Source organism: Ciona intestinalis, chromosome 8 (genome assembly GCF_000224145.3).
Source record: "Ciona intestinalis chromosome 8, KH, whole genome shotgun sequence".
In the NCBI taxonomy this organism is placed as follows: Eukaryota; Metazoa; Chordata; class Ascidiacea; order Phlebobranchia; family Cionidae; genus Ciona; species Ciona intestinalis.
The window spans coordinates 5,078,270-5,100,866 of NC_020173.2; the positions used below are offsets into that span (position 1 = coordinate 5,078,270).

General features: G+C 37.3%; 4 protein-coding genes and 3 non-coding genes across 7 annotated transcripts in view; 5 read left to right on the forward strand and 2 right to left on the reverse strand.

Moving 5' to 3' along the window:
• LOC100176727 (DNA repair endonuclease XPF) overlaps positions 1 to 5,564 on the forward strand; it is a 9,319-nt gene extending 3,755 nt beyond the window's left edge. Inside the window, exons 7-17 of the mRNA XM_026835508.1 lie at positions 3 to 76; positions 409 to 567; positions 845 to 1,082; positions 1,450 to 1,636; positions 1,846 to 1,955; positions 2,436 to 2,550; positions 2,863 to 3,036; positions 3,364 to 3,512; positions 3,770 to 3,857; positions 4,098 to 4,238; positions 4,756 to 5,564. Coding sequence (XP_026691309.1) covers positions 3 to 76; positions 409 to 567; positions 845 to 1,082; positions 1,450 to 1,636; positions 1,846 to 1,955; positions 2,436 to 2,550; positions 2,863 to 3,036; positions 3,364 to 3,512; positions 3,770 to 3,857; positions 4,098 to 4,238; positions 4,756 to 4,884 — 1,564 coding nt within the window. The 3' untranslated portion in view covers positions 4,885 to 5,564. The remainder of the gene's footprint in view (positions 1 to 2; positions 77 to 408; positions 568 to 844; positions 1,083 to 1,449; positions 1,637 to 1,845; positions 1,956 to 2,435; positions 2,551 to 2,862; positions 3,037 to 3,363; positions 3,513 to 3,769; positions 3,858 to 4,097; positions 4,239 to 4,755) is intronic.
• On the forward strand, positions 4,378 to 18,372 carry LOC101242818. The gene is made up of 7 exons (XM_004226301.4): positions 4,378 to 4,389; positions 13,841 to 14,104; positions 15,930 to 16,158; positions 16,452 to 16,561; positions 16,835 to 16,978; positions 17,345 to 17,473; positions 17,683 to 18,372. Exons 2-7 carry the CDS (start codon positions 13,879 to 13,881, stop codon positions 17,814 to 17,816), a joined length of 972 nt encoding a protein of 323 aa, XP_004226349.2. The 5' UTR covers positions 4,378 to 4,389; positions 13,841 to 13,878; the 3' UTR covers positions 17,817 to 18,372.
• LOC100186945 lies at positions 4,404 to 7,507 on the reverse strand. Its single transcript, XM_002131325.5, has 4 exons — positions 6,984 to 7,507; positions 6,485 to 6,654; positions 5,913 to 6,099; positions 4,404 to 5,237 (listed from the first exon to the last, which is right to left on the reverse strand). Exons 1-4 carry the CDS (start codon positions 7,150 to 7,152, stop codon positions 5,131 to 5,133), a joined length of 633 nt encoding a protein of 210 aa, XP_002131361.1. The 5' UTR covers positions 7,153 to 7,507; the 3' UTR covers positions 4,404 to 5,130.
• trnav-aac lies at positions 15,085 to 15,157 on the forward strand. Its single transcript has one exon. It is a non-coding gene; the product is annotated as a tRNA-Val (tRNA).
• Positions 15,631 to 15,703, forward strand: trnav-aac. The gene has a single exon. It is a non-coding gene; the product is annotated as a tRNA-Val (tRNA).
• Positions 18,373 to 19,998: 1,626 nt separating the features above from the next.
• Positions 19,999 to 20,071, forward strand: trnav-aac. Its single transcript has one exon. It is a non-coding gene; the product is annotated as a tRNA-Val (tRNA).
• Positions 20,072 to 20,559: 488 nt separating this feature from the next.
• Positions 20,560 to 22,597, reverse strand: part of LOC100183719 (protein enhancer of sevenless 2B) — a 9,589-nt gene continuing 7,551 nt past the window's right edge. Inside the window, exon 5 of the mRNA XM_002131439.5 lies at positions 20,560 to 21,586. Coding sequence (XP_002131475.1) covers positions 21,368 to 21,586 — 219 coding nt within the window. The 3' untranslated portion in view covers positions 20,560 to 21,367. The remainder of the gene's footprint in view (positions 21,587 to 22,597) is intronic.

Sequence of the window (22,597 nt, forward strand, 5' to 3'; positions counted from 1 at the left end):
AGTCCGAAGTGGGAAATTCTCCTCGAAATTTTGGATGAAATTCGTGAAGCTAATAAACAAACAGAGAAAACAGAACGTAAGTGATAGAATTAACCTGTCTATGCGATAAGTTTATAATAATACCATTTTCTACCCTTCTACGGCCATTTGTACTTAGTCCTAACACCTAGAGTAATAAACATACTGTAACTTATTCATCCTCATGTGGCTGGAAAGCGACAGTCGTTATAACACAGGTGTTCTGTTTCATACACCTCATGCCAGCTTACGAGTTATGGATGTATTTTTTTCTATTTTTATGTATGGCTGTCTTTGGCTGATAACTTGAATAACCCATTAGGTGCCGGATGAATACTATAAAAGGCATATGCAACTTTTTATTGGCATAATTGTCTTATTATTATCCAGTTGGAGAGGGTAAAGTTCTGATATGTGTAAGTGAGATGAGAGGAATCTACATGATCCGAGATTTCCTCAAGTTTGGAACACGAGCAGCTTTGTTGAGGATTTACAACAAAGCGTTTAAGAAGTCTCTGCTTATCCCAACTGATGAGGGAAACACCAAAGGTATGAACCACTGGTATAATCTAAATCTGCTTGGTAAAAACTTTGTTTTGTTTGAATTTCTTTTTATGATTTTTGCTGTTTTAAACAAAAGAAACATGTTTTTTTTTGTGTTAGCTATAGAATAATAAGTACATTTTGTCAAACTTTACTTTTTAATGTTTACAAATTAATGTAGTGCAGAAAAACCTGCCTTCCCTGCCACCCCAGGTTTGACGCCTATGCCTGGATCGGAGTTTGGTAAGAATTACAGTAGTTTTAAAGTCTATTTATGAAACAGATGATCTGTTAAAAAAGAAGAAAAAGTCGAGTGAGATCCCAACTCCTCCAGACTCGTGTGAGGACATCTTCCCTAACTCCAAAGATGATAGGAAGACTTTAGAAGAGAATGAAGAGATTGATGCGATCCGATACCGGAGAATGAAAGTCCTTGATTCCCCGGAAACCCATCTTCACGCTCTTCACGGGAATCCTGATCCTTACATCTTGTCTCGAGCGTTAGAAGAGATACAACCAAGGTCAGAACTAAAAGTTTAAATTTAACTTTTGTTTCAAGTAACTCAAAGTTACCGATTTTGTAAAATTGGTCAAAGAATATATTATTTGCGGGTGGCTAGGTGGTTCTTTGTCAAGGGCCAGAATTGGCCAATTACCCTAAAAATCATTTTCTGTACACCCTAAATAGTGTCGTCGACTGTATGTGTTGCCCCACCAGGTGGGTATAATTAAGGGGAGGAGGAAGGTTTCAGGGGGTTCGACTTACCCATTTAAAAACAATCATAAAAGATGAAAGTATATAATAAAAAAACAAAAAGTTTAATTTAGCCCTCCCCCCCCCCTTCATTTTTTTCACTTCCCCACTGCTTACATTCATTCAATCTCCAGATATGTGATCTTATACGACTCTAGCATCCACTTTGTTCGTCAGCTTGAGGTGTACAAAGCATGTCGGCCAGGAATTCCCCTTCGTGTATATTTCCTAACTTTCCAATCCTCAGCGGAAGAACAAGTTTATTTAACATCTTTACGAAGAGAGAAAGAAGCTTTTCATTCTCTCATCCAAGAAAAAGCGGTTAGTTTATTTACAATAATTAAAATTTGTTTTAAGCAGCATCTAGTACTAATTTTTTAACTGGCCAATATGTCAAAATAATTTTTAGGCCTATTCAATTTTTTTCATTCAAAAAATTGAACCTCATTAAACTTTAAATATAAATGGATTTCATATCAATTTTTTTCTCAAAAACTTCCGGTTGTTACCCAATATTAATTTATCTGCAGACAATGGTAATCCCAAAAGAGAGAGAAGGGAAAAACAAGGACGATCCTCAGTTTGAAAGAAACGTGAAACCAGCGTATGAAATAAACTCTCGTAAAGCTGGAGGACAAGGGTGAGAAGTTATAGATATTCCGATATTTAGGATCTGGTGCTATGACATAAATAACAGACAAAAATCCAGTCTAAATTGTATAATATATGAGATATATATATAGCTAAATGGGATCAGTAGTCTCTGCATTAGAAAAGTCATATTTGAATATTTTTTACTTATATATAGTGTTTTATATCCTAAAAAAATAGCCTGAAGTTTATTCAACTTTTAGTTTGGTGTCATAATAGTTGTGACAGATTACAACAATTATTTGTGTTTCAAAGTTGAAGGTAATCCGCTATATTAACTGTTTTATTTTTTCCTCTTTTAAAATTTAATTTTTAAAGCAAATATAGTTTAAATTCTTAGTATTTAGAATAGAACTTATTCTGTTCTATGTGGGTGACTCCTTTTTAATGTACTGGGATTTAAGCCATATTTGGTCCATTACCCCTGGAATATAACTTACCGCAGAGTTTTAAATCATTTTATTTTCAGTGGTTTAGTTGAAGACAAGAAACAAACCATTGTTGTCGACATGCGAGAGTTCCGTAGCGAGCTTCCATCTTTGCTCCACAAGAGGGGGATAGAGATTGAACCGATAACGATTGAGGTAAATTTGATTTGTTGAAAAATTAAGATGTTTTATAAAAAAAAATTAATTTTTTAGTTTAAAACTGCTCTTATGGTGTAGCAATAAAGTGCGAGGTATTGCAATAGAAGACAAAATTACCGTTGTATAATTTTTTAAATGCTCATTGTTTACTACCAAATAGGACGGGAAAATAGAATGAAAAGGTGTCCTGTCTTCCCCAACCCTACTGTATAAGTAATGAAAAGGTGTCCTATCTTTCCCCACCCTACTAGTGCTATATTATATAACGTCAAGTACATTTTAAGGCCTAAAAAGTGTGAGAATTTTTAGGTTGGAGATTACATTTTGACGCCAAATATCTGCGTTGAACGGAAGAGTTTAAGCGATCTGATTGGTTCGTTGGGCAGTGGTCGTCTCTATACACAATGTGTCGCCATGAGTCGGCATTATTCACAACCTATGTTGCTTATTGAGTTCGATGCAAACAAAGCTTTCTCTTTCCAAGTAAGTCAACAGTGTTGCACAATTTTTAAGTTAACAGTGTTGCACAACTTAAAAAGTTAACAGTTGTTAGTGGAGTGGTCGTAAATAATAGGGGTGTAAAACCCATTTTTTTCATTAAATCCCCCTTTTTTACACATTCATTGATAGAGTAAGTATAATGAAAATTAACTAAATACTAAAACAGAAAAAATACTCATTACTTTTTATAGTAAATTAAAAAAAAACACATGCAAAATGGAAAGTCAGGGTCCGAAACACACCCCTGGCCGCGACAATGCCAGTGTTGCACAATTTAAAAATTTTACCAATTCCTTTGTCCATATCCAGGCACGAGGAGTTGCAGGGGCAACACTGACATTGAAGGAACTTAACCAGAAGTTGACGTTACTTCTACTTCACTTTCCTAAGTTAAGACTAGCTTGGTGTTCCTCACCTTCTACAGCAGCTGAGTTGTTTCATGACCTCAAACTTACAAGGTGGATAAAAATCTTTTTTATAATTGTAAAATGTGGCAAAATGGTTTGCACGCCCGCCTCTAACCCAGACGCAAAGCTAATGGGTCCACGGCTCGTCGCTACTACTACCGCCACAAAAAAATAACTTAACAGAAAGTAATATATATGGTAACTTGTAAGCGGGCAAGAGTTGTGTGAAGCAGCACACTTGTGTTATAAAGACTGTATTTTTCCGACCACAGGAGGATAAGCCAAGTTACATTCATTCATTTTTCCAGAGAGCAACCAGACCCAGAGAAAGCTGCTGCCATTGGAGCATCAGAACCTGACGGATCATCAGATGAGAAATACAACACCGCCCCTTATGTGAGTTTCATATTAAATTATTATTTATGAAACTGTGTCCACAGTTTTCCCATCAATTGGGTTGTGCGAGCACCCCTGAGATTATATAGAGTAGACTAACTGTAATAACTCAGCATCCCCACACCCCCAAGGAACACATGTTTTACACAATAGCCATTTAGGGGGGCGAGAACCTTTAGTTAAAAAGCCCTGTTACTAAACTAAATTCTGCATCATCAAAAATCCTTTCTTTTTCCTCAGGACTTTCTTCTCAAACTTCCAGGAATAAACAGCAAGAACTGTCGTAGCATTCTTCATCATGTGACTGATCTTCGTCATCTTTGTCGGCTCTCTGAGGAACAACTGGAGGAACTTCTGTCGAGCAAGATCAACGCACGGCAGGTGACAATAGAAATCTTGTATTATTTTACACATAAGTAAATTTGGACTGGAAACACTGGTAAGAAGCTTTTTTTGACAGAATTGTAATTTTTTTTAATTTTTGCGTTTAGGTTACGAAAATGTTTATAACTGGATTAAGTATTTAAATAAGGTAACAACAAAGGCTAAAATGGTCGATTATTGGCCAAAAATTCACAGTTGCATAATTGAACTGATAAATTATGACAGTGAGCATGAGGTTTTTTAATGAGTTTACTTATGGTTGTGCAAAACATATTGTCTTGTTATTAAGTTAGAATAAATGTAAGTGCATAATGGGTCAAATCGTTGTTTACAATTGATTACGGCCTATTAGCCAAGCTCAGGATAAAATACTGGGGGGTGAAATGAATACCGTTAGCATACAATATCCCACATTTACTAATTATCAATCAACAACGCTATTTTAAAGTCGTGAGGATACGGTTATATATTAATTTTTGTAAATAATTTTGTTTACCACCATTTTTTTAAACAGCTGTATGAGTTCTTGCACGAAAAATACGACGCCAGCACCTCAAAAAGTACGGACACCTCAGCGAAAATGAAATCTAAACGACCGTTTGGAGGCGGGAAGAAACCGTTCAACAAGTTCAAGAAAAAGTAAAGCGGACGGTCATATTTTGTGCGGTATTTCCCCTTTCCGATGTGCAATTTCTACATTTAAATTATTTTCTAATACAACTTATAAGCACTGTACGTGCGTTGCGTTAAATTTTCAGATCAAAATGACGATGCGACTCTATGGTCAGCAATCAACGCGCGCTCGACCGACCGTATGAGGCCTATATGCATTGTCCGTCACGAAAACAATTGTCGCTTCATAATAGCTCGTGTTTTTCGGGTCAAAGCATCAGAAAAGCGACACCGCACCTCCCCACGTTGCGCTTCGTTCTACGCCGACCTCCTTTGCATTATAAGTAAGCATCCCGAACGTTGAACCGTATCGGAACTTTAATCCTGGAAAGCAAAAGACGGCATTGTTTATCTGGATGAAATGAGCCAGATGAGCCGTTAAAAGAATATTTTCATTATGCCTGGTATAGCAGAAGTAACAGAACATTGATTGTTCTGACCTGGACCGCTTCTGAGAAGACCTAGGTTTCAGTAACTGATAGCACAAGGAAAGAAACGTATTCATGCTCACTACGGGTTAAGGGTCAAACCCTACCGGTAGGTACCATAGACAGAAGGTCAAAAGAATCAGTTAAACAGCAGTGTATTAAATAGGATATATCATCGATGTTGTTGTAAGGTTAAAGGGTTAAATATACTTAACAGAAACACTTGTTAAGTATATATTTTCCCGAATATGGGTCACGTTTTCTGACATTGCTATAATCAAGCAGTTTTATTCTAAATTTTTAATGTTTTAAATCAAACAGATACTTTGGCTTTGGGCTAATTATTTTAGTTTAAACAGTAGGGTGGGGTGGACGGGACACCTTCCGCACATAATATCCTGATGGTGTTTTGAACATTTAACGTCGGTCTATACAAGAGTCGTGAGGGTACGGATTTATAATTCTTTAAATGTTCTTTGTTTACTACCAAATGGGACGAGAAAAAAGAATGAAAAGTGTCCCATCTTACCCCAACCTATTATATTGCTTTTCCTATATGCCCAACCCTTACCTGGAACGTATCCCATAAATTTTGGCAGTAGACCTGACTTTATGTGATAGATATTCGTGTTCTTGTGGTCAAGGGCTGTCCGCCTGTAGAAGTCGTAATCTTGTATAGTTCGCATGCCAGGAACTGGCGTGCTCACCCAAGGTACAACTCCCGGGGTTGGAATGTTTGAATGTAATGAACTGCGCGACTGGAATAGCAAGATTGTCAAAATTAAAGAAAATGGTTTTATGGATTTTTGACAAAGTTTGAAATAGCAACACTTTAAAAATCAGCCCGAAGTGTCTTATATGTTAGCTGTTATAGGTAAAAATTAGATCCGCACAGCAAATTCCACTGTCATGTCCGCCACGACGATGCTAAATAGCCAAGTTTTAAAGTTAATTTGCTTTTTCCAGCAACTGGGTACCCACTAACCCACAAAGTTACATACGTGGTAATTCTTAAGCTGACATGAGGTGTATGAAACAAAACGCCCGTGTTATTTGTAACGATTGTCAGCACCATCAAGCAAATTTAATTCATTTAACTCTACAGAGATTACGAAACTCTTACAATACCATGTTTACGCTTACCGTTTTTTCTCTGTTTAATTTTCCCGACCCAGTAGATTTTACACTGTGGTATGAATGCGTTACTCGACTCGCGGGTGCTGAAAACGCTCTTCTTGCGTCACTGTCGGCCACGGACGTCACGAATTTCTTTGTATCTGCTTCGTAGGTGGCCCTGGGCTTGTTCTGTGTCTCTGTTTTGTGAACAAGCAGTAAAAAGTTTCACAAAAGGCGGCTGTTTTAACTCGAAACCAAAACGTCACGGGTTATGTTTACAGAACTAACTGAGGAATTATTACACTGCCACTAAGCTAATACTAATGTACAATGTAACCTATTGGTTGGTATGTATTTTAAACGCATTTTTGGTTTCATGGCGCAGTATTTTTACGCTATAGAATGATTCAAAATAGCTTAAAGCGGCCCTTCAATTCAAAATGTAGCCCAACTTAGCCCACCAATACGTTTTACAAATCTACATAAATCATTTTACCATTTTTTTACATGTTTTTATTTCACTTACCAAACATTTCTGTGCTTGAATAATAAAACGGGTGTTTGGGTATATAATGTCGAACTGGCGGTCTTCTGACCAGTGTACCCCCTCTTGACCAAACAGGTCGTTCGTTTTCCCTCAAAGGGCTCACTTCCGCGTCATTTATACCAGGTAAAGCGTTTGAATTGGGAGCCATATCGTGTTTATGGGTAAAACTACTGCTTTTGCTACACAGTTTCTCTGTTTATAAAGTAAAATATAGTAAATGGCATAATTATTACAATTTCCGGTAATTATGACGTAACAAGCCCTATACCTGTCATATATATGAAAGGTTTTCAAATTCATATTTATTTCTGTCGTTTACTAGCTTTTCTGTATTAAGCTAATAATATCGTCCACAATTTCCTAGACTTATTACGAGGCCTACATTACAAAACACTCTTGAAACTTATCTTTTACGTTATCACAGTGTGGTAAAAATCATAAAAACACTCTCGAATTTCAAGTGTCCGTCCTTCTGCCGAATACCGGTCTGATATTCACTATGCTTGTTTCGAGTGCCACAGAAGCGCTTTACAACAAAAGAAATTCGTAACAATAGTCAGTATTGTGGCGGGGATGCTGGCACGTGACAGTTACTTGGCAACGTGACGTGTCTGCTACTTCAAACTAGAACGTTAAACAATCAAGTTATAATTATACAGTCAGTTAATTATTACACCTTTTTCACAAAACGAATATTTTTTCTTGTAATATCGCCCTGTATAACTCTATACAAATGACATTTTTTTGCTTATTGCACACAAAGAGAGATATAAAAGAATTTACTTTAGTTTTATCTTCGCGTGGCCGCAACGACAGTCATTACACGGGTTTTCTGTTTCATACCGCTCGTGCCCGCTTACGAGTTATCACATACGTAACTTAGTGGATGATTCAGTTGTGTTTTTTTTTAATGTAGATTGAAAATTTAGATTTTTGACAAATCATAAGGTACCACTGGGTTGTATCAATTTGTTTCATGCTACTATAGTAACCTAATACATTTATGAAAAAATACATTTTTATTAAAGTTGTATAAACGTAGACTACAACTCAACCTGATACATTAGCGACTTCGAAATAATCTGAAAGATTTGTTTCCAAGATGTAATCGTACCTGGACAAGCTTGTTGTGTAAACATATGGGATTTTATTTCACGAGTTTTGTTCTATAGTCTAATCGAAAGAAATGTGGTAACATAGTAGGATGGGGCAAGACGGAACACATTTTTATTCTTTTTGTCCCATTTGGTAGTAAACAAAGAACGTTCAAAGAATTACAAATGCCTACCCTCACGACTCTCATAGATCGCTGTTACTTGTTTAAAACATGATCAAGATATTTGGATATCATGTGCTAAAGGTGTCTCACCTTACCCCACAGTACTATTTTAGAATAAATCGTAAAAACGCTTTGTCAAACCACTATCAAAACGTTTATGATGTAGTGTATAAAAACCTCTGTATGAATGGTGAGAAAATCCATTCAAATTTCCACAAATCATTTACGCATAAAATTTAAATCCGATTTTGAAGTAAAATCGATGACCAGTGGCCAGTCAGCGTTTTGTCACCGCAGGTGTTCATTATAACCTCTTTATGACGTCATATAGAGCGGTTCATAACAATGAAAATGAAGACGGGCGATTTTTTTATATATCCCTTCGTATGACGTGTTGTTCCCGCTTATTACTGGTTGGGCTTTTGTGGTTTTTGGTACACAGAGAAAGTAAGTAAAATAATAAAGCCAGCATATGCGTAAGTCAGTTCAGTTGATTTGAGAGATGTTAGAACAAGTTCTATTTGTTTTCAATGCTTTTTGATAATATTTTCCTATGGCGGACATTTAAGACAACACGTACGCAAATGAAAATAAAGAAAGCATATTGGTCGTGAAATTAAAAACTTAGCTCTTAAAGCAACCTGCGCAAATAAATTCGCATTTGCTTTGCTATATCAGGCGCTTTTTATTTGCCCTGTCGTGTTATTAGGCGCATTTACACGCATCCCTTAGCGACGTGTACGTGTGTTTGTTTGGCCTCTGTGTACTAACATTGGAAGCGGAGGCTATTAGTTCGTGTTGATGTACCCGTCTGCACGGGGAGGGAAATTTTCATCGACATCTCTGTCGATATAAGGCAATTACCGCTTCTGTGCCTCAGCAGATTTAGTACAGAAAGCGAGAGAGGTATAGTTAAAGTTTTTACGATTTAAAACAGCTTTATATACATTAAAATAAGAGCTAAGCACAGTCGAGTATATAGTCTATATTTTCCATGCTTTTTACAGACATGTGGGCATAAGTTTATAGGATATAACTGTGAAATAAGGAATAGGCTACTGAATATTTTCATAAATAAAGATGACAACTGCTAGCGGATGGGCGTATTATTATAGTAAGTTACTTTTATTGTATTTTTTAAGAGTTTACAAAAAAATTCGACAAAAACTGGAAAATGTTTTTACAATAAAATAGTTACTAAGTTTGGTATAAAATTTTATCTCGTTTTTGAGTAATCTTACAATCATGTATTGACGTCAATTTACCCACAAAATGGTCACGAACAAGAAAATGAGCTCATTAATTATTCATTGCCAGAAATACGTTCCGGTGGCGACCACATGGACACGTTGAAGCTGTATAAAGATTATAAGGAATGTTGGGATAAACATCGGATCCCTGGTGAAACAAAACTGAACGAGGTTTTGTGGGAAGACCCGTGGGTAAGAGGGGGTGAAATTTAATCAATTTTATCTATTCTGTATAGGTGAGGTCCTGTAGCGTTACTGGACGCCATGTGCGCGTCCTAGGATTTAGGCCAGACGAGTTGGTCCATTACCCCAAAACATAAGGTCGCGAAAAAATTCTATTGTTACCTTTGCATTAGAAAGCTTTGACGATTTAGTATAACTGCTTATCCATCTTGAAGTAAATAACGAAGGGTGGGACAGTCCAAACCAATAATCATGTTAAACATCCGCAAATGGTGCGTATAGTACTATGGAGAATGATGGGACACCTTTATTACATAATATCCGAATATACCTATCGTATTTTAAACAATGAACAACAATCTATATATGAGAGTCGTGAGGATACGTTTTTTTTTAATTTTTGAAAGTTCTCTGTTTACTATTAAATGGGACAAGAAAATAGAATGAAATGTGTCCCGTCTTTCCCCACCCTACTATATATGCAGATAAGGTTTATTAAAATCTCCACAGTGGAAAATTCACAATCCTCTTCGAAGACCAAGGAAGTTACCGCCGATATATCGCAGTAGAGAGCGAAGTAGAACAAAAACTACGTCTCCCACAAAGTCAGTTGATAGCAGAAGTACACTTGCTCCAATACCTGCAAGGAAAGGGTCAAAAGCAACGCAAAAGGTTAAATAAGAAAAGAAAGATATTTATATATTATGTAAAGATATTCCCTGATGCATCATGATGTCCGACAGCATGGCAAACAAAATGTCGCCACTTCATGATTACAAAAACAAACAATTGCTATAATATCTCTTTCATATTTTTTAAAGCATACACTGGCATTTATAATATAGTAAAAATTTTTTTAAAATAGGAATCGGATTCGGAACAATCTTCGTCGGATTCCGAGTCCGAACCCGAGGATAATGTAAAACCAACAAAAGTCGTCAAATCTGAAAACAACTCCATTATTTTACCCTCCGTTGATATTGAACCAGAAAAACAGAGTCGAGCTTCCAGTTCAGCGTCATTGTCTTCCGAATCGAGTCTGGATAGCGAAACTTGATTTAGACTATACTTAACAGTGGCGCAGCCAGAAAAAATGAGAGGGTCTTCACATTTTTTAATAATTTTTATTTTATTTTTTTAAAGGGGTCGCGATTTCTGAAACTTTTCCGACAGCGCCACTTGTTGTAAATATGTTAAACTAGTAACACACGATCTATACATATACCGCAACTTGTGTTGTAACAGTCTTGTTCAAACATGTTGTAGCGTTATAATAGCCAATAAGAACATGCTTGTCGCCGCAAAACCGATAAAAGTACATTTGTTAACTGAGTATATACAGTTGCGGGTAAAGAACCACACTGTTATATAACGTTGACTTATTTAAGCACTGTTATATAACATAGGGTTTTCCATAACCGTTTATAAACTTTATATTATACTGATGCCTTTGCAGAGTATTCACTTACAATTATAGGTGCGTGGGGAAAGACGGGACAATCTAGGCACATAATGTTTAAATATCCTGGTGTCCCATCTTTCCCCACCCTAATATATTATACTACCACCTTTGCAGTTGTTGATTACAATGTTTAAATTAAACTTAAGAATAATTCAAGTCGAAACAATATTAATGTGACATATTTTATTCCCTGCAGCAATGAATCGAATTGATTTGATTTAAACTATATACAGGTCATAATGCCATCAATCACGTTAGTGGCATGTTAGGCTACCCGGGTCACAGTATGTAATTAATACCAACGGTCATGCAGGCTTAAGTTAGGCACTGTTGGCTATGTGTCTTATTCTGTTTACGCACCAATTTGCCTCGCATATACAGCTGGCAAATCCGATGAGAAAAACTGGACCACTCCTAAAATAACTCTTATGATGGGCGGATCATCACTTTTCAATGAGTTCCCGCAATTTAAAAATTCTTACTCGTGGAAACGTGACTGTTACTGATAAAGCATTTAAGTGCGTAATCCAAAAATACAATTACGTAAGAACTTTGGAGAAAAACACTCCATCCGCGCGGTATCTAACACAAAAATATCAGTTTTGGATGTAATGTTATAATATACGCGATTTGCTTACAAATTTAAGGGCTTTTAGGGCTTCAGGCTACCGAAAACTACGCAACTCGCATTTACTTTTAAACTTAAAGTAAATCCAATTCTAAAATCAAACGTTTTTTACCAGTACTTTTTAACAGCACATTCAATGATGTCCCAAATTGTATATGTCGACGTAAAAAGAAGGTAGACCTAAATTTAAGACCGATAGATACAACTAACCAAGGCAAAGCCAACACACGTGAACGACAAATGCCCGGAGGTACCGCGCATATTATCGAGGAGTAAATTCAGACGTAACAACTTCAAATGCCAGAGCCTGTAATTTTTTACCGTGAGAATCCACACCCAGTATTTGCAATGATTGCTTAAGTATATTGAGTTGTATATATACACAAAGCATTTATTAAGCGCCGGTGTGTGAACCGGCAAAGCATTTATTAAGCGCCGGTGTGTGAACCGGCAAAGCATTTATTAAGCGCCGGTGTGTGAACGCTGGCATAATTTGATTGTCTCGTTTATTTTTGTTTAAAAAAAGGTTCAATATTTGGATAGTACAAGTTACGTACATGACCTGTGTAAAATTAGGAATCGCCTATTTCCGCACTTTCATATAACAATTTGGGCGATCGAGACTCTGATCCTCTAAAAAAAGGATACAGTTACATGTAATTAACTCTTCTAATTCAGTATAAGATGACTCAGGTGGGAATTAGGCTTCTATAATCACGTTAAGACGGATTTCTGCGGTTTCTTCCAATCCCGCTTCGTAAGCTGTTGGTTCGAGGCAAGAATTCACATTCGTTATATGCTAAACTAAGTAGGTCGTATATTCTGTAATGTGGGACATAGGTTATCATGGAATCGGTGGGCAGAATGACACGCGGAATTTTTCTCGGTCGCTTTGCCAAGTCTGGTTAGAGTTTGGGAAAGAAGTTTTTTTGCGGCTGAAGCCAAAATTGCAGACGTGCGGCGTCGAAGTGCTCATATCGCCGGTAGCATGAGTTACTGTTTTTTTATTCGCGACGCTGAGTTGAACACTTTGGTATTTGGCAATGTGTCAGGACTTTAACTGGTGAATGTTCCATGTTAATATGATTTCGTGTCATCCGATGTAGGTTAGAGTTATTGAGAAATATTAATAATTGCTATGACCGTATAAGAGGTTATGAGAAGTGTAAGGTGTAGGTGTTATGTTGTGGTGTATATCTGTGTTGTGGTATATGTATGTTGTAGAAGAGAAAGGAACGTCTGGTAACGTAATGTCTGGATCGAATCCAAGTTATAAACAGCGCGTGCCTGCTTCGAACTTCGCTTCAGGACTAAAAGCCGACAGTGCGTACCAGCTGTTGTAACTCACGCCTGCAACAGAGCATGATGGTATAAATTACTTTGATGTTAGAGGCAAAATTAAACTGCGAGCTGGGATAAGTTCCAGATTAAATGGCTTAAGTGGCATCGTGCTAGGTACAAGTTCACCCCGTCGAGGGTTTTGTTTACCTTAAGATTATAGCTTCGTCATCCGTTTTTTTAGGAAACTGCGAAATAACCGCTAAGCAGTAACGGTAGCCGAACCAGTTTCACGTTTTTGTTAGAGATTAGCAATTTGAGGCCAAATCCGTGATTGCGCCGTTCCAAGAAAATGACAGCACTGTTCGATCCACTTAAATCTGTTTTAAACTGGTTTGATATCGGGAGCCTAACCGCCTTGACCGCATTTGCCTGCATTTTATGGTGAGTCAGCGTGTGTCGTAAAAACAACGGTTTTGGATATAACTTGTCTGTTTCAGGGTACTTGCTCTCAAAGTTGAGTTTCGAGCTGAAGGACGAATGTATGAAAATATATAACACTAGCTGCTAAGTTAATGGAATATCATGTTAACTGTTACCTCGAGTAACAGGTGTTTCGTATACACTTAACTTGATGACGGGTAGCTCAGTTTAATCCTGTATCTCTTCGCAAAGATGGGATTAGTGGCTAGCGTTATACGTTCGTGTAAGATTAAAACTTCACAGTTTACGATTTGTTACTGTTTTATTCAACAGACATAAGATTATAAATTTAAAATTTTGCACGAAAGAATATGAAGATTTTATCGTTTGCACTAATGGCAGTTTTGGCGCTTGTTTCGAGCACGTACGCGGCTACAATTATGGAGGTGTCTGCAGTTACTGTATTCGACCGTTGTCATCCTATGGGCAGGCAGTCAAGTTATTTTGAAACACCAACCACAAGTATTGCGTCAAGAAACGACGACCTTCCGTTTAGAGTTCGAATTTTTCCAGCAAGAGACGGCGGATCGCAACAAGGTACATTGGCTCGTGTTTTTTACAACATTAAACATAACAAGGGCAAAAAATACATATTTTTGTTGGTTAATATTGGTTCTATGGAACACTTTTAGCACATAATATCCAAATGTCCTGATTGTGTTTTAAACAACTAACAACGGCCTATGGGAGTCATGAGGATGCGGTTTTATAATTCTTTGAATGTTCTTTGTTTACTACCAAATGCAGGGTAAAAAAATAGAATGAAATGGTGTCCCTACTTCCCACACTCTACTATTACAACACAATTTTCTATTTTTTATTTTGCGCCCAGATGTCTGACGCTATATACGTTGTTTAATAACCATTTGACTGGCTAACTCACTTTTAAATCTTAGCGTTATAACACTACTCGTTTAAGTCCTGGTGTTTTAACCACTACTCCCAACCATATAACTACATCCAAAGGGCGCTTCGTCTAGAAATATAATTGTTACTTCGGGTCATAGGTGGCTATAACAGCGTAATGTTTAAGTGATTAATATCGCACGTAAGGCGTTGAAAAATGTAGTAACCAAGAGATCAGTATCCTTGCCGCGGTTTAATCAATGCATCTATAACGGTACAGGCATGCGGCCTTGGCCGAAGCCTTGTCAGAATCCCGTTAAGTTTTTATAGGGAGAATAATTGTGGTTGATGTTTGCCTCCAGCTAAGTTTACCACGCGCGTAGCGGTAAATTTAGTTTGAATTTTGCTGTGCCTACCGTTGACATGCACAGCGCTGGAGGCCTAGACTTTCTTGTTCTGTTTGTTTAAATTTCGGTTCCACTGGGTTAAATCAACCGAATTGTGACGCACTTTGGTTTTCATTTTGAATTTCTAGATCTAGAATAAACTGACTGTGGTTTGTTAACTGCTTATCGTCGTCAAGTGGCGAGCTAACCATGTTTGTCGTTCGATCATGATTTTGTGTCGTGGGTGGCTCACTGAGTGCTCACTTCGACTGATGGTAATCAACGGTTTCCGTAGTGTAGTGGTTATCACGTTCGCCTAACACGCGAAAGGTCCCCGGTTCGAGCCCGGGCGGAAACAGTTGATTTTGATCAACTAAACGGTTGTTTTTTTAATTAATTAAAAAATTATATTTATTAATAAATCATTTTTACGTGGAAACGGTAAATCCAACTGAGTAATAACATTTTATTTCTTATAGTAGGGTGGGGAAGATAGGGTACCCTTTCAATCTATTTTCTCGTCCCATTGGGTATAGTAAACATGGAGCATTTAAAGAAATATAGAACTTTATCCACGCGACTCCTATAGACTGTTGTTAATTGTTTAATACGCAATCAGGATATTTGGATATTATGTGCTAAATATGTCCCATCTTCTCCCACTCTACTATAGCAAGATTTTTTAAGCGAAAACATCTTAACAAAATTAATATTCCACCGCGCTTTATTATATATCGGGCCAAAACAGTTGTTGGTGTTGAAGAAAACGTTATGTGTCATGGGTTTTACATTGCGGCACTGAGTGCTCACTTCGACTGATGGTAATCAACGGTTTCCGTAGTGTAGTGGTTATCACGTTCGCCTAACACGCGAAAGGTCCCCGGTTCGAGCCCGGGCGGAAACAGTTTTTGCATTAGAGAAAAATCATAAAACGTTCCATAAACTAAACTTCCGGGAAAAAAGATTAAACACACTGGGAAAAAAATGGATTAACCATATTTTTGCTCATTGAAAAATTGGGTTAACCATATTTTTAAGATTTTAAGTAACATTATCATTAGCCATATAAAACATCATTATTTTTTAATATTATATTATGCTTTGTTTTAAACGAGTATTTATATTTACAGTACAAGTGGTCGGCAATCTCTTTTCCAAAGTAATGGTCCAGGCTCGCCTCGGTCACGACTCTTCAGCGCCTTTAGTGGGCAATTGGTCATCTATTAACCTACCTTCTGGTCACACTGTGATAACTTGCGCAAGTAACGGTTCGGCTGTCAGCAGTCTTGATGACGTAACAAAGAAAGCTCAAGTGACGTATACGTGGCTAGGGAGGTGCCAAGAAGGGATTAATTTCTTGTAAGCAATAATTCATATCGACTGTATACGTTAAACTTTACAACAATTTGTATTCATAATCCATGAACAGATTATTGTTATTTTAAATTACTCATCTAATGTATTAGAAAGATGACTGAATAATACATAGTAGGATGGGGGAAGACGCGTAAGGCGTGTCTTTTTAATCTCCTTTTACCAGTACCCTCTCAATAATGGACAAAAAGTGTTACAGTAATATTCGACCGTATTTTCACGGTCCAACAAAGTGCACGGCAAAGCTAAATATTTTATACTCCATGTTGTATACGCAGTGTTTACGTACTTCGAGATTTGACTGACTCCACGTGGTCTTACACCCGAGTACCGTGCGCCTTTGTTAACCTGAGGACGACTACATCTGCTCCTGTAATAAGCGAAGCAGGCAAGTATAACTACAGACGTACATAGCCTGTTGCTAAATCAGTTATTACACGTTCTCTAAACTATCGAAATCTAGACTTCTTTCGTATAGCAAACTTTTATTTTTATACTTGGCGTAATTTGCAATTACCTACTTAGTTACATATACGTGGTACTTCGTAAGCGGGAACGAGATTTGTGGAACAGAATACTCGTGTTATAACAACTGTCATGGCACGCGATAAATAAATTTAATTCAATCATTTATTCATTGATTTCTTTATTTATGTGATAGGATTTACCGCATGGAGTGCTTATGGAGCTTGCAGTGTAACGTGTGGGCAGGGTGTGAAACAAAGACGACGAACATGTTTACTGGAAAATATATGTGAAGGAAATACAACCGAAAGCATATCATGTCAAATGCGATCGTGTCAAGGTGTTTATAATGTTTTATTGTTGTTTCTTTGGATTACGAAAAAAGTTAGTGCGTAAAAAAATGGCATGTTTTTATACTATACATATAGTATGGTGGCGGAAGACGGGAAATCTTTAGCACTTAATATCCAAATATCCTGATGGTGTTTTAAACAAATAACAACGGCCTATGGAAGTCGTGAGGATGTGGCTTTATAATTCTTTGAATGTCTTTTGTTTACTATGAAATGGCACCAGAAAATAATGAAACGTGTCCCATCTTCCCCACCCTTACTATTGATGCCAAGCTTATTATATGTGTTCCTAGGTCCGGAGCTGGTTGTTCTAAATTAACATGTTCATTTTTTTATGTTTCAACTTTTTTTAGCACCATGTCTCAACCGATTTTTAAGATGCGACGTTTGGAGCGTAGGTAGCGCATGTCGAGGTAACTTTGGATCCTGGTTGCAAAGAAACTGCCCTCGGTCATGCGGGGTGTGCAATGTACCAACATCGAGTAAGAAACTCTGTTGTCTTTTTATTTTATTTTTTGTCCCATTTGGTAGTAAACAAAGAAGAATTACAAATCCGTGTCCTCACGACTCCTAATGACTGTAGTTAATTGTTTAACCCACGATAAAGATATTTAAATATTATGTGCTGTAGGTGTCTCATCTTACCTCACAGTACTATATCAATATTAACATTGCATGTGATTTGTTATAGGACGATGCGTAGACAACCAGGCTTTCAAGATGAGTTGTTTCTATTGGTCACGTAGACAACTTTGTACTTCTGAACGAAGTTTTTGGAAGAAGGTCGTCAGAGAGCGTTGTCCTGCATCGTGCAGAATTTGCTAATCTTGTTCAATTTATTGTATTTAAGTTTCCATAAGGAATAACCCGCTATGCAACTTAGTAAGCTTCTGAAACCTCTTGTAGCCGCCAACGAACTGCTGCATAATACTTTTGTGCAGCAAAAATATGAAGGAAGTCAAGAGGCCTCTTGCTTGGAGTTAGCGGCATATATAGTATGGGGTGGGAGAAGATGGGACAACTTTTAATTCTATTTCTCGTCCCATTTGGTAGTAAACAAAGAACGTTTAAAGAATTATATCCTCACGACTTCCATAGACCGTTGTTAATTGTTTAAAACACGATCAGGTTATTTGGAAATTATGTGGTAAAAATGTCCCATCTTACCCCACAGTACTATCTCAAACGTTGTGTTCTACAGTTAAAATATTCCCACCCCTGCTTTATGTTGATACCTGGTTGATCCTACCTGTGGTGATATGCGTGTTTCAAATATTAAGCCGTGCAAGTCCTAATACGAGTTCTGGTACAGCGAAAAATTATGTTACATTATTATAAAGTGCCGATAGTACAATCTTTAAATACATTCTATTTCAACATGTGTGATTGGTATGGAATGTCCACGACAAACAAAAGGATGTACTGACAGACAAAATATGTTTGTGAAAGACATAGAACAGACTGGTCACGGACATTATTTTGTCCGCAACGAACATTTTATAATTTGTTAAATCATCAGTATATACCGCTTTGGCAGAGCATATATCTTATTTATTTCGTAAACGCGTATTGGAACAATACGTTTGCCCAAGTTTGCCTGGTCATCTGAAACGTTTTACTTAATAGAATGAATAAAATGATGCAGTCTTCTGATGTGATACCAGCTGTTAGCATCGAATGCAGACCAATATTCCAACACCGTGTTCGCATGAGCGTAGTATCCCAGCTGGTAGTGTTTTCTCATTTTTTCGACCCCGTCTACATTTTCCAGCATATTTCTCCCACTCCTGAGAAAAAACGCTGCTCCTTCTGGAGCCTCCGTCCAATCATAGCTCGTCATTTTCTCCCACTCGCACGGGCCTTACATTCCAACTTGGATTCCGCTTCACAAAATTACGATTTCTGTCACTTTTTGAAAATTGTTCACCAAAATGCGTGACTTCTCTCATTGCTCATTTTGAAACCTTCGAAACATGCGCGAGAATTTGAGGTTCGGCTGTTTTGTTTCATTTGTTCACTGAGGGGTTTGTGGAATGGACGTTAGCCGCTTGTTCCGTTTTGATTGTAAGAAGACAGGACACCTTTAGCAGATATAATCAAGATATCTGGATTGTGTTTTAAACAATTAACAGCGGTATGGAAGTCGTAAGGATACGGTTAAATTTTTGGTTGTTCTTTGTTTATACCAAGCGGGACGAGAAGATAGAACAAAAAGGTGCACCATCTTCCCCTATTCTATACTATATATATAGTAGGATGGGGGAAGATGGGACACTTTTTCATTCTATTTTCTCGAACATTTTGGTAGTAAACAAAAAACATTCAAAGAATTATAAAACCTTGTCCTTGCGACTTTCATAGACCTATAATCTATTGACCACACTTAGCTGACTTAATTCAACCCATAACCACCCTCGCGGGTATTTCCTTTTAAAGGTGTTTTTTTTTCAGATCACATAGGTTACGGTTTGTTACTGTTTTAAATTAGCGCCTAAAGCAGAGAGTCTTATTTAGACTGGCCCGTTGTATCTTGTGGTGCCAGAACGTAAGCAAGGTGTAATCGTTTACCTGTTTTCTGCAAATAGGATGTATAATGTTAGTGTGTGAAGCTTGTTTACCTGATTTAATGTGAACCAAGTTAGTAATGTTACAAGGCAGCCGGCTGTGATACTTTTATCTGATGCTCATAGAAATAGCTAGAAGTTGTCGTCAGTTAGGGGCAGTGTCTTAACCAGGATGCCCGGAGCAAATGGTGTCGGGTATCACTATCTGGCGGATCGCATTTACAAAATACGGTTGGTTCCCAAATCTGTATCTTTCTTTTTTAACCATAGCGGTGGGCTTGGGCCAAACTCTATGTTGGGCATATGTCGTATAGGGCTTTCAGCGCAGTGCACAAGTGTTTTTTGCTATATGTGTGTCAACGCCGCCCAAAATGTATGTAACGAACAAACGATGTCTACGGCGAAGCTGAATTTACTACTGTACTCGCGGCCGTTAGCTAACGGTTTCCGTAGTGTAGTGGTTATCACGTTCGCCTAACACGCGAAAGGTCCCCGGTTCGAGCCCGGGCGGAAACAGTTCTTTTTATTTTAAGTATTTTACAATTTCTTCATTATCCTTTTATTACGTTGCTGCGACCGTTTAAAAGTTTGTGCAAATCAAACATTTTTTGATGTATTACGGTAAAAGTTTTTATTAATATTGACAAAATTATATAACCGTAGGTCCGTAGCATCGCTTTCGCGTCTTTAAAAGATCGTTGTTAATGTAAAACACACAGTCAGAAAATACTGTATTTACGTGATAACGATGTCTTATCTTGCCCCACAGTACAATACGTAATGTAAAACTTTTGGACTGAACTATTACGCAAAACAAAACACGTTCACGCGGCTAACGTTTTTTATGCCAACCGTGTTATAAACCAGACCGACCGATTTTCTTAAAGACCAACAAACAAAAAGCTTTATAGCGGATACCTCAATAAGTTAACATCCGTTTTCCCAGAAAGACAGGATGTTTTATCCCTGGGGGCTGTACCTCAAACTTATAAAAACAAGATGGCTTCCACCAACGGACGAGAAAATTTAATAATGTTAGTGCACAGAGGATAATTTAAAACGAACACACACCAAGTTATATACAAACTGCATCAACCCAAAACTACGCAGTGAGAGTATTTGTCTTTGAAATTACCTTAAAACTGAAAATGTAAAAATTTGCCTTGTTTTTTGGGGGGATATAAAAATGTCCCATAGGATTTGAAAGACAAAGTTTTGAAATTTTTTTATAACTGAAAATTGATTGGGGTTAAGATATTTGGTTTCAACACAAATCGAGTTATTTGAAAGAAAACTAAAAGCGAAAAAAAGGGCATATGTTACATCGTATTCGAAATCATGCAAGAGTTAAAACTAGACTTCAACACAATTTCATTAAGGTCTGCAGAATATTTAGCAAAATAGGCTACATACACTAATTGATTGAACAGCCAGGTTAAGCAAGATTCAGTATCTTTGTGCTGGTTAAATTATACAAAGTTTAAAAAACTGGTCAAGATGTTAATTGTGTGACAATTTCTTCATTGGTTTAAATTTGGCATCGCAAATTTAGTTAGGGGTTGCTATCAGCTCCCTGTATACCACCATTTATTATGCATGGAATGATACGAAGCATAAGTTAAACTGTGAGTTTCTATAAGGGGTACAGACTCGCAGTTTGATTACAAGAAAAGGAGCGTGCGCTTCATATTATACAAACTTGGTGCTTTTTGCTAAGAATAATAAGCAGTTTAGAGTGAATTTTTTTAGCAAGTAAGACCGCGAAGTGAAGATGCTGTGTCTATTGGAGGGCCAGTATTTATGTTCTGTGGTTTAATATGGGACTTGGCAGGGCTCATTACTCATTTTCTGGGCGATATGCGGCGGTACAATGACGTGGTTCGAAGGGAAAATTCCCGTGCAATTGTTCACAGATCCTCGCCACCAGTTCTTATCCATCCACTCGGTAACTGTGATGATGTCACCCTGGCAAAACTCAAGTTCTCCTGGTTCTTGGCGGCGGAAATCATAGGCTGCTTGCACTTTGAAGTTCTAAATAAATAAGTTTATAAGATAGTACAGTAGATGAGAGGCTACCATTGCATGGATAATATTAATTCCAATACAGTTATATCAACAGCAGTTATATCAACATAGTTAGGCTATGTAAATATACATAAGGCCATTAAGCTAGGGCACTGAGGCAATAAAAAAAGACAAAATTATGTTAAAACCTTTGTAATAAACTATTGCCTTGTTACAACTGTGCTAATACATGAGTAACAAGTTTTTGATAGTCAGCAAAGTTTATAACAGCATACCACGTACACAATGTAACAAGGTATTATTCATATAATCTAACTTTTATACAGAGCAAAGCTTTTAATTTAAAAAAAAGGATAGCAGCATGGGCGCCGTTTTATATGGTGCAGACGAGGCCGGCCTACTGTGGATATTATGCAAACGGTGCAGCACCTGCTGCGTATAACTGCATTTTATTAATAAAACCCGTTTAAAATTAAAAAGAACTAGTCGTTTTAAGCCCGCAAATAGCTAAAGAACTATATATTCCAACGCACTTGGTTGTTAAGCCGTCGATTGGCGTAACAATGATTATTTTCCGTAATGTTTTTTTTCTCAACCACGCGTCCACGCATAATGCTTTGTTACGACATAGTAGCGATTCACACGTTGATTATTTGCGTCATATTATTATTTGATGCGTCGATTATTGACGTCATAATACGGTTTGACGCGTTCATTATCAGCAATCCAAGAGGAAGCAAACTGAATAGTCCACGTTTACGGTGGAGACTGTTTATTAAAACTTAAACGAAAAGTGAACATACGTTAGTTTTATACTTAAAACAGCTTGCTATGAGTATATGGCTAGCGCCTTTGCAAATACGGTTATACAACGACTGTATTAAAATAAAACAAATAACACATACATTGGTCTGTATTAAACACATTAAAGCTTTAACTTAACGGTTTAATCTTTTTGCGTGGCGGATGTCCTTGGATTCAATTTAGTACTTTAACAGCCATCTGCAGACATAGGTG